The 11043-nt window shown below is 43.0% G+C and overlaps 2 protein-coding genes across 2 annotated transcripts; one reads left to right on the forward strand and one right to left on the reverse strand.

Moving 5' to 3' along the window:
- The first annotated feature begins 385 nt into the window (after window positions 1-385).
- trap1 (TNF receptor-associated protein 1) lies at window positions 386-6553 on the forward strand. Its single transcript, XM_055036067.1, has 18 exons — window positions 386-577; window positions 1166-1336; window positions 1441-1523; window positions 1614-1754; window positions 2332-2403; window positions 2545-2705; window positions 2790-2899; window positions 2987-3060; window positions 3174-3329; window positions 3491-3611; window positions 3712-3781; window positions 4913-5060; window positions 5136-5321; window positions 5401-5539; window positions 5625-5710; window positions 5830-5975; window positions 6060-6132; window positions 6223-6553. The coding sequence occupies exons 1-18, from the start codon at window positions 469-471 to the stop codon at window positions 6322-6324; spliced, it is 2148 nt and encodes a 715-aa protein (XP_054892042.1). The 5' UTR covers window positions 386-468; the 3' UTR covers window positions 6325-6553.
- A 381-nt stretch (window positions 6554-6934) lies between these two features.
- On the reverse strand, window positions 6935-10254 carry LOC129363780 (MAPK regulated corepressor interacting protein 2-like). The gene is made up of 5 exons (XM_055036068.1): window positions 9803-10254; window positions 9657-9726; window positions 9115-9254; window positions 7564-7662; window positions 6935-7049 (listed from the first exon to the last, which is right to left on the reverse strand). The coding sequence occupies exons 1-5, from the start codon at window positions 9855-9857 to the stop codon at window positions 6979-6981; spliced, it is 435 nt and encodes a 144-aa protein (XP_054892043.1). The 5' UTR covers window positions 9858-10254; the 3' UTR covers window positions 6935-6978.
- Window positions 10255-11043: the final 789 nt, after the last annotated feature.

The raw sequence follows: 11043 nt of genomic DNA on the forward strand, positions 1-11043 counted from the left end.
CAGTCGCGATAGGACCATTATGTAACCTTTTGAACAAGCCTGTTTTGGGCTCAGTTATATGTCAATTTCGTACAAATATACGCCCCAAATGTGAAAGTGAGTTGGGGAAACGGGATTCACACGAGGAAGTGCCTTCAATTTATCACCGAGCTGTTTTTATTGTCTGTGTAAGTGAAGAACAACGCCACTGCGCCAGCACGCTTTAAAGTTAACCGTATCTTCTCAAAATAAATGCAAAATAAAAGCTTGCTTTCAATGACACACCTATTAAAATGATAGATGCTTATAAATTTGTTTTCAAACAAAAATAATATAAAACCTTCCTTCTGCAATTCTGATCAGGCATATTTCTAGACACCCTGGTGACGTCATCTTCAAGCGCAGCCTCATCCTCGGTCTTCACCGGTCAACGTGTGTCCCCCAGTCTAGTGACTTTTGGTATCCACCTGCTTGTTGATATCCGTCAAAATGTCCCGCTGCCTCGGCCTGGCTCGCCTCATCCTCGCTTCTTCCCACAGGACCAATTTACGGTTAACGTCTTGTGCGCGTGGACTGAGCACGCTAAATGTCTCGCGAGGTAGGGGGTAGCGCAGTTAGCTTAATCTCGCTCCATCAGCTGGGAGCTGCATGTTTGAACTGATAACCTTCAGCTAATGAGGTTAAATATTAGTTTTGTTCACTCGGAAACAAAAAACCGAGTAAAAAAAAAAATACTGACTGAGCTCCTTGCGAGCATAATTATTAACTGAAAAAACAGATTCAACTCTCTATATTTGAATGTTGAGTTATTTAATTCACCAAGTGAAACAGTGGTATATTCTATGTTGTATTTTTATGTTTAAATAGCATGCTTTGTAGCTCATGACGACACAAAATTTAAATATATTACGCAAGAAATAAAGTAAAAACTGTAAAATGTCCTGTTGGATGCTGCACTGAAACATCACTGACTGGCTAAACATACATATAACTTACAAGATGTACTTTTTGTTTTGCAACTGTCAGGACAGAACAATTGCATGCGATAAAAGAACATCGCAAATTTACACAATATTTGAAGAGACTGCCAAAACAGCTCTTCCCGAGAAGTCCAAAATGTATGTTTATATTTCTTGTGTGTACATTATACTGCAGCTTTCTTCCTTTGTGCACTTCATGCCATTAGATCTCCAGGTTGGACAGCAGCAGAGGTGGAGCAGCCGGCCCGCTGTGTGGAGGTCTCAGTGGTCCTCTCTGGGCCTCAAACAGCAGTCCTTCTACAGCACTCAGGAAGTGGAGAAAGAGCCAGAAGAAGAACCTCTACACACCATCATCACCGATACGGAATCTGTACAAGGTGCCTGAGCAGCTGCAAAGTTATTCTTTCTCTCCTTCTTGAACTTCAGGGCTCATAAGCCTTAACGTTTGGCTCTGTGTCACTCTTAATTTTTTTTTTTTCAGGTAGTTGCTCTAAACATGAGTTTCAGGCTGAAACAAAGAAACTTCTGGACATTGTTGCCAGATCTTTGTACTCAGAGAAGGAGGTAAGAAGTTGTGAGACAGTTCCTTCACTTTGTTCAAGTATTGTCAGCGCTCCTTTGTATCCATTTCCTGGCTCACCCTCATTCCACCAGGTTTTCATCAGGGAGTTGATCTCTAACGGGAGCGACGCCTTGGAAAAGCTGCGACACAAAATGATCACAGCTGGCGGGGAAACGGCTCCGATGGAAATCCACCTGCAGACTGATGGAGTTAAAGGAACCTTTACCATTCAGGTACCCACATCTAATGCCAGATGAGAATTATCTTGACCTTTAAATGTATTGTTATTGCTTTTGTATGTGATTTAAATATTGTTGGATTAATTCCAGCGCTGTATGTTTTAATAATATTTGAATTTCAGTGTTTTGTAACTCCCTGAAATGCATATAAAGCCCAATTATTATTATTATTATTATTATTAAGATGTTTTGCTCTGAGAAGTAATCTAGAGCAGTCCAGTTTTTGATGATGGTATAAGAAATAGTTTTTTTTTTTTTAAGTACTCAGGTATGTATGAAAAAATTCAGACATGATAGGTGAGAAAATTGATATTTATAGATTCCTACATTTTGAAAACCCTGGATGTTTCTCATTTACTTCTACATATTTTCTGTTGCATAAAACACTTGAAATTTTCAAGTGGTTTGAAAACTTGTTTGTGTGAAGTTAAGATATAGGAATATTTTAACCTTTACAAATATAAAACACATGCTGCTGTTTTACTTCTCATATGTGCTGCCATCTGGTGGTGGTAATGTACTGCTGCATTTTGAATAAAACTTTGTAGTGAAAAATGTGTTTTTGTGATAGGACACAGGAATTGGCATGAGCAAAGAGGATCTGGTGGCCAATCTGGGTACTATCGCCCGCTCTGGATCCAAGGTCAGTGCTCGTGTTCAGCAAAGTGAGCCTCACTGGCGGTTATTATGGAGGCAAATGACTTTAAATGTTAATGTGACTGAGCTTTGGCTCTGTGTTGTGTTCACATCCTTCTCGCGCTCTTCTCTCCCCTCTTCACTGCAGGCGTTTTTAGATGCCCTGCAGAACCAGGCAGAGGCCAGCAGCACCATCATCGGTCAGTTTGGTGTCGGCTTCTACTCCGCCTTCATGGTGGCTGACCGCGTGGACGTCTTCTCCCGCTCTGCAGAGCCGGACGCTCCCGGATACAAGTGGTCCTCCGATGGGTGAGAGCACTGAGACCACGTTTATTCTGTTTTAATTTGTAAAACGGTTAAACTTCAAATGGACATTTTCACTTCCCCGTTTAGCTCTGGACTGTTTGAGGTCGCTGAAGCCAGCGGCGTTCAACAGGGAACTAAAATTGTGCTGCACCTCAAAGACGACTGTAAGAAGTTTTCCTCTGAGGACAGAGTTAAAGGTAAATCTCCAACCGCACCATGATGTACTGAACCACAACTGTGTACAATAAAATTCATACAGCAACTCCATGATGAATCTGTTTCAGACGTTGTGACAAAATACAGCAACTTCGTCAGTTTCCCCATCTTCCTGAACGGACGGAGGCTCAACACTCTGCAGGTGAGCCTCAGTCCTTCTCTTATCTTCAGTGTTTAATGTAAAACTTACCAAGTACACTCTGTGACCTTTTGACTGCTTTCAAAAGGATTTCTTGATTGGGTTTTGTCCACCAGGCCTTGTGGATGATGGAGCCTAAAGAAATCAGCGACTGGCAGCACGAGGAGTTCTACCGCTACATTGCTCAGGCCTACGATAAGCCGCGCTACACGCTGCACTACCGCGCCGACGCGCCGCTCAACATCCGCAGCATCTTTTACGTCCCTGACGCGGTGAGCAGTGTTTGGAGAATTTCAGGTCAGCTGAGAAAGTTGGGGAATAAAATGAGGAAAAAGTACGGTTTTAGCTGATTCGATAAGGAAAATGTTTGAATGAAGTTTAGATTTTGGCTCTGATCGTATAAAACTGAACTAACCCTGGTCCCATCTGACAGAAACCCAGCATGTTTGACGTGAGCAGAGAGATGGGCTCCAGCGTGGCTCTGTACAGCAGGAAGGTCCTGATCCAGACCAAAGCCGCCGACATCCTGCCCAAGTGGCTGCGCTTCCTTCGAGGTTCTGCGTCGTCCTGAACTTTTCCACCCGCTGGTCGACCCTTTCGGTTCCGTCTCACACTTCACATCAGGAATGTGACCATTTGTTTTTGCGGCTGTAGGTGTGGTGGACAGCGAAGACATCCCTCTGAACCTGAGCAGAGAACTGCTGCAGGAGAGCGCCCTCATCAGGTAGAGTGGAGTAGTTTTCGATTCAGACCTTTTGTTTCTGATTGTGGCTCATTCTCACCTTGAGAATCTTTAGGTTTAAAGCATACAGTCCATGCAGATTAATGTTGTGGAGCTTTTTACTGCGTTCAAAAAAATGTATGTTTACTGTCTTGTTGGAAATCAAATTTGTAAGATTGATATCAGGTTTCTCCAAATCTGCCTCTCTAAGCTCCTTTGGTTCAGATTTTTGTTTGCATTTTTTGGGATTAAATATTTATTTTAGATTGGGCTGTTGTAAACTAATATTTTAGTAATCGATTAATCGGTCACTTATTCTTACGATTAATCGAGTAATCAGATTAGAAAAAGATAAAATATTGGCAGTATTACAATCACATATCAACATCAATCTAATTTTTCATATTTGAGCTTCCCTAATTCTGTAGTGATTTGATAGGGAAAATGAACTTGCAACAATAATAGTTAACCTGCTGCACTCGTCCCCGCCGTTCGCTCTGAACACCGGCCACCAGGCAGCGGCTCCGGCAGGAGAAAAGACATGGTGCGCTAAATAACAAATTGTAACTTAACGAAGCTTCAAGGCAGATAAGTTTTCCTTGAGGAATTTTAATAATTGAGGTACCGAATCACTTGAGGAAACGTTTCAGCTCTATTTTAAAAAAAAGAGTTTTAATGCTCTTTTCAAAGCAGTGAATTTAATTTTTGGCCAGATATTTTATACCAGATTGATCCATTAATGTTGGATCCACTCTTCCTCTCCGGTTTCTAGCTGTTCCAGAACAAAGTCTTAAGACATTTTTCCAATGTTGTAAATTAATCTCCAAAAGATACGTTTTTTTGTGTTTTTTTTTTTTAAAAAGTCAATATTAATGACTTATTTACTTAAAATATGCTCTGATATCTTGCTCAAAAGTTACTTGTCCTTCGTAAAGTAAAATCTTTGCACTAGAAACTAGACAAAATACATGGTAGGAATCTATGTTTTTGCAGTGTAAATATTACATAGAGTTTCCAGAGTTTCCAAAATTTCCAGATGGAAATTTTGGAAATTTCCATCTTGGAAAGGTTTGAACCTGTGAGCAGAGGAGTGTTTTTGAATTCTGGTGACCATATGTGCATCTCCTGTTTCAGAAAGCTTCGAAATGTCCTGCAGCAGCGAGTGATCCGCTTCCTGCTGGACCAAAGCAAGAAGGACCCGGAGAAGTACAACAAGTTCTTTGAGGACTACGGGCTCTTCATGCGCGAGGGCATCGTCACGACCCAGGAACAGGACGTAAAGGTGCTGCATTAGACATGCTGCTCCCCGCACAGCAGGTTTTTCTCAGTCCTCACCGCCTGCTCTGTGGCTCTGCAGGAAGACATCGCCAAGCTGCTGAGGTTCGAGTCGTCTGCTTTGCCGGCCGGCCAGCAGACCAACCTGATGGAGTACGGATCCCGCATGAAGGCCGGCACGCGCAACATCTACTACCTGTGTTCCCCCAACAGACACCTGGCCGAGCACTCGCCGTATTTTGAGGCCATGAAGAAGAAAGAAATGGAGGTGGGAGACATGATGAGTGATTGAAAATGTTTTTATGCAGTGAGAGGCCAGATGAGGGATAACTCTGTTGTGCTCGCAGGTCCTGTTCTGCTATGAGCAGTTCGACGAGCTGACCCTGCTTCACCTCAGGGAGTTTGACAAGAAGAAGCTGATCTCGGTGGAGACGGACATCGTGGTGGATCACTACAAGGAAGAGAAGTTTGAGGACAGCAAACCAGGTGAGCCCCACCCTCAGGTAGAGGTCAGGCGGAGCGGGCCGTGATCTCTGTCATGGCTGTAATCCCGCCCTGTTCTCCACCGCAGCATCTGAGCGGCTGACCCAGGAGCAGGCGGACGACCTGATGGCCTGGATGAAGAACACTCTGGGTCCCCGGGTCACAAACATAAAGGTAACCGCAAGAATGGAGTCAACATTAGGGAACAAAGACTGAAAAGATCCAAAAAATCTCTTTCCACGAATATCAAATGTCTGACATTCCACAAATGTCATTTTCTTCGTAACGCTCAGCTGACTCCTCGTCTCGACACTCATCCCGCCATGATCACGGTGCTGGAAATGGGCGCGGCCCGCCACTTCCTCCGAACCCAGCAGCTCGCGCGCACTGCTGAGGAGAGGGCCCAGATTCTGCAGCCCACCCTGGAGATCAACGCCGGGTAAAACACGGATTTCACCAGTTTGTTCCTTTCAAAAGAAACAAGTAAGAATTGCTAACTATGATCCCTCTCCTCACCCGTTAGACACGATCTGATCAAGAAGTTGCACTCACTGAAGGACACAAACTCTGAACTGGCTGGTTTGCTGCTGGAACAGGTACTGAATCTTGTTTCTGTTTGGTTTTAAACAAATTGTTAAACATCTACAGCTGTGACCGATGAGATGTTAAACCGTCGCTCGTTTCAGATCTACGACAACGCCATGATTGCAGCTGGCCTGAATGACGACCCCCGGCCCATGATCTCACGGCTCAATGAGCTCCTGGCCAGAGCTCTGGAGAAACACTGACGACTCGCCTCGCTCCAGATGCCGACTGAAGCATTCGCAGCACCCAGACAGGCTGACCGAGGACAGTTCAGGAGATCAATACAGACTACTGTGGAGGAATTTGTTGCTGCACAAATCACTGAAAACAAAGCTTCTCTGTCTGGTTGTGGTGTTGGAGAAGTTTCATCCATTTTGAGACGGTTTATTTTTGATGGGACTCGCATTCCGTTCATGTCTGGTGTGTGAAAGTCAGTTTTAAAGTTTCCTCGTCTTGTTCTCAAATTTAAATCTCCAAATATTTCATAAGCCACATTTAAGATTAGGGATGTTACCATCAGTTGCCAAATAAGGTTCTTTTAACTATTAAAGTGGAAACCGCAAATGCAGTGAAATAAAACCCAGAAGTTTGGAAAAACACAATTTTACTGCATTCAAATGGTCTCTGCTGTGACCATAAACACCCCCAGAAACCTTATCCTACATCTGGTCTTTCAGACACTAAAGTAGCTCTCGGCAGCTTTGGGGTCAGCGCCCCAGCGCCGTCGGTCCATCTAAAGGATTCCTGGGCCGTCTGAGCCGCCGCGCCTACAGAAGCAGGCATCTTCTCCCCTCAGTGAGCCGTTCCTCAGTTTTCACCTCCCGACTGGCAAACAGCATCCAATCCAGTCTGAAACATCAGGACCGCTTGTCGATGTTGGCCAAGAAGCGCTGGGCCCACCACTCGTCCAGATCTATGGGCACAAAGCCTGGAAAGGAAGAAATATGGATCGGACTCATCGGTTTGAAATAAAAACCAAGACAAGAAACTCATTTTTCCATAGACTTTCATGCTGCTTTTACTGCCCTCTAGTGGTCGTAATCAGAAACTACATAAGTTAACATGTCCACTATTAGAACATTATTCTAAGATTCCTCAATACTATGTTTGAATCAAGTACTTTTTAAAAAAATTAAAACAAAGTCATAAATACACAATTGATATGCTTTGCTGTTCAAATGTTAAAAAGTTAAAATGTTTCACTATTTTGCAGATTTCATTCTGATAACATAAAATGTAAAATATCTGCATAAACTTTGCCTGTTAACTGCAATGACTTTCAAAACTATGGTTATTAAAATGTGTCTTTAGTGTTGATACATTTATGAATAAAGCAATAAAAAAATGTGCAAGTGATTTAAATATTTTCTAATTTTCTACAGGGCCACTGTTTCATGTATTTGTAGCCGAACTGGTGGAGGAAGAGAAGCAGCTGTACTCACTGTCCATGTGTGGCCCAGCAGACGTTTCTTTGTAGTAAACTGCCGTCTGGGAGTCCTGCTCTCCTCGACCTTCCTCCGCCTGAAGCACCTCCTGCCAGGCTGAATGAAAGCAGCTCTTTAACAACCGCATGTCGAACAATTAGAGTTTAATGAAGAAATATGAAAACGGTTCTGCATCAGAGTGACACACCCACAGGGTAAAGTCCACCAGAACAAAGGCCACTGCAGAGAAATGTTTCTATTTTTTAATCATTCAGAGTCTCAGACACATGCAGTGTGACTGATGAAATCTATGGTAGCTGCAGGGATTTGCAACGGTATCAACGCGTAATCACAAACTTCGGTGTATTTCAATGAGATTTACATGATAGACCAGGAACCAGGAAGTGACAGAAAAACGATTCATTCTATTAAAAAACAACAACAAAAAAAACATTGACAAATCTGAAAAATGTCTTAAAAACTAAAATGAATATTTGGGAATTTTTTTCCCAATTCTTCTTTGCATCACAGCTCAAGCTCAGGCAGGCTAAACACTGACCTTCTGAACATTCAATTGTTTCCAGAGATTAAAAATTGTATCAAAGTTTGGACTTTGACAGGGCCATTTCACAAACATTGTTGGTCATCCTGGGAAGGACGATCAAATCTCTCTCTCCTGGACTCTGGATCTCTGCTGGTCCTCGTTCAACCAGTCAGTTTGGAAAGGCCCTGCCTTGGCATGTTGGTAACTGAGCCACACACTGTTTTCTGACTGTTCTGCGAGATATTCAAAGCTTCAAATACTTTTTTAAATCATTTAATTCTGCTGTGTCACATGTTCTCTAGGAAGAGCCTGCAGCTTTCACAGAACAGGTGCATTTATGCTCAGATTAGATTTCACACAGATGAACAATTGCAGGACTTTTAGAGGGAGTTTATTTACTGGACTTTAGTTTCCTTCCTCTTAAACACAATAAACTACTTTGTAATAGTCTATTAAAACACACTAAAGCTTGTGGTTGTTGTGTGAAAAACTGAAAAGGTGTGATGGGAATGAAACAGCGGTATTTTTTTTTACAGAGCTGGCTCTACTTTACGGCCTTGTCCAATCAAACACAAGGTTACTGGAGTTGTTTATGGGCTGCTGTGGCTGAGCTTCAATGCCAACAACTGGCAGGACACAGAAAGCAAAAACAGCTGAGCCAAGCAAGGTTTCCTAGAGACACAGGGATTCTGTGACTGTAGGGAGGGGGAAAAAGAAAAACAAAACAAAACTGTTTTGACTCAAACAAATTCTCTTTCCTTCAAAGTCCAGTGTGACCATATTGTGGGTTGAAATGGTTGAAATCAAAAGCTCCCTCAGCACTTTTGTCCTGGCGAGTGTGAAATGTGTGTGCGAGAGAGTTTCTCTGCTCTATCAGTGTCAGAGCAGCTGTTTGGGAGTCGCCTTGGAAGGAAGGGAAGGAGGCGTTTGATCCGTTGCCTTTTAAAAAATACACTGATAGCAGCCAAGTCATTCACAGAAACCAGCAGCGCAGGCGACAAAAAGCTCAGTTCGGTCTTCCTCACCCTCAGAGATGAACTTCACGTTTTCCTCGTGCTCCGGGGAGAAAGCCTCTTCATGGCCGCCGTCTGCGGGGAGCGCCTGAGCGGCCTGCTGGTGCTTCTTCCCGTTCAGACGGTTGAAAACGATCTTGGGTGCAGGAAGGCTGACGAGTGGAAAGAGAAAAATCAGAGATTCTGTTCATTCTCACTGTACGAAAACAAAACAAACAAACAAAAAAAGTTGCCCTTTGAACCTAAACTCAAGCATGCTTGCCTCAGTAGAAAGTCAGATTGCAACAGCTGAATGAGAGAGGGAGCATGTGCTGCCAAGGTCACACTCAAACACGCTCAGGGTCGTGTCTGCTGCCTCAAAGTCATCATGGTAACAACAGGTAGAGTTAAAGTGTGTTCTGGATTAAGGAGATTTAAACCGCTGCACCCAGATTCACTGCAACAGGCAGAAAGTTCCTCAGGTTCAGGAAGAAGAAGGAGAAACACCCCCTGCTGTTCTGGCAACCTGAAGGTTCCTCTAATTTGAAATGAGTTTAAAGAACGGGTTTACTCACTCCGGCATGTTCCAGGACGTCTGCTTGTGCTTGAAGTCATTGATTTTGCTCTCCAGCTGCTGAGTGGGTCCTGCAGAAACGATTAAAAACAGCCACGCGTGTCTGAAAGGTGAAGGTGTGAGGCGGCTGACAGTTGGCAGACTCACCTGTTCTCCTCTGCGTGACCAGTTTGCTGGGACCTCTTGTGATTGTGTACATCATGCGGGAGGAAATCCACCTGCGCTGCTCACAGTTAATTGTTGTTTCACGCCTTTAAGGTGAAAACATTCTTCTAAAATTTGAGGGGGAAAAAAAAACAAAAAAAAAAACAAACAAAAAAAAAATAAACTCCGGGGATGTAGGTCAGTCAGGCTGATCTTCACACGCTGGCTGCAGAGTGGCTGAACTGTTTTGTAACCTCGCTGAAAGTGAGCGGTGCGCCGCGCAGCTCCTCCGTGCGTAAAGATGCCAACCAGCCGTGACGCGTCTCCGGATCCCCACGTCCCGTCCCTCTGATTCCCGCTTCACCTGCAGACGCGAATCCGAGCCGTTCCGTTTCTGATGAGTTTCGTCCTGTCACAATGTCACGCAACCGCACGCAGCTCAGTCATTCACTCTGGACGCGTCTTGCCGACGTCCCCTACACGCCTCCTTTAACGCCTTAAAGAGACAGCGTCCCCCTTCTTTTACGCCTTTCCCCCTGCAGCCACAGAATAATGCAAACTATTTCAGGAGGGAAAAAAACAAAACAAAACAAAACAAAACAAAACAAACCCCCAACAAATATCGCTGATTAATAACAACTAAATTAATGGAATGGATACTTATCTGGTTTAGTTTGTGCATAGAACAAAGAAAACTTTTCTTCAACACTCCCATCTGCCAATAGCTACACACACACAAACACACAAGCTGATAACTGTTTACATTTTACTATAATTATCAGTAACTTATATTTGGCCAGATTTTTATGAGTAAATGTAAAAATTCAGAAGGACTTTAAACATTTAACTCAAATGATGTAATATAGAATGATTAAAAAAAAAAATAAAATAGAAAAGTAGTTGGCCCGTTCAGATGTTTTTATTTCTAACAAACATGTTTTGGAATGAACAAAAAATTGTGTTTAATAATTTATTGTTGAATAAACAATTTCTTTGATTAGGGGCTTAAAGCTGTCCAGACTATCCTGGTTCTGCGGTACAGAATCTTGTGTTAATCATAAATGAATTGTGTGGTTTAAATTCAAGAGTCAAACGAACCCCTGATTACTGCCAGATTCCCAGAAATCACTACAATGGAACCAGTCTTAAAATTTCTTTAAAGTAAAGAAGAACATACATCTGTAGGTAATAAATCGAACAATTCGCTAAAATGTAATGTTTTCTCTATTTCTAAATGTCTGTTT

The sequence above is a fragment of the Poeciliopsis prolifica genome, unplaced genomic scaffold (assembly GCF_027474105.1).
Source record: "Poeciliopsis prolifica strain line A6 unplaced genomic scaffold, Auburn_PproV2 SCAFFOLD010, whole genome shotgun sequence".
NCBI lineage: Eukaryota > Metazoa > Chordata > Actinopteri > Cyprinodontiformes > Poeciliidae > Poeciliopsis > Poeciliopsis prolifica.

Coding starts and splice junctions, on each gene's coding strand:
- trap1 (XM_055036067.1), top strand. CDS start 469: ATGTCCCGCTGCCTCGGCCTGGCTCGCCTCATCCTCGCTTCTTCCCAC. Junction 2,404..2,544: donor TCGCCCGCTCTGGATCCAAG/GTCAGTGCTCGT, acceptor TCTTCACTGCAG/GCGTTTTTAGATGCCCTGCA. Junction 5,711..5,829: donor CCCGGGTCACAAACATAAAG/GTAACCGCAAGA, acceptor CGTAACGCTCAG/CTGACTCCTCGTCTCGACAC.
- LOC129363780 (XM_055036068.1), bottom strand. CDS start 9,857: ATGATGTACACAATCACAAGAGGTCCCAGCAAACTGGTCACGCAGAGG. Junction 9,727..9,802: donor GGTCACGCAGAGGAGAACAG/GTGAGTCTGCCA, acceptor TCGTTTCTGCAG/GACCCACTCAGCAGCTGGAG. Junction 7,050..7,563: donor TGCTGGGCCACACATGGACA/GTGAGTACAGCT, acceptor CTTCCTTTCCAG/GCTTTGTGCCCATAGATCTG.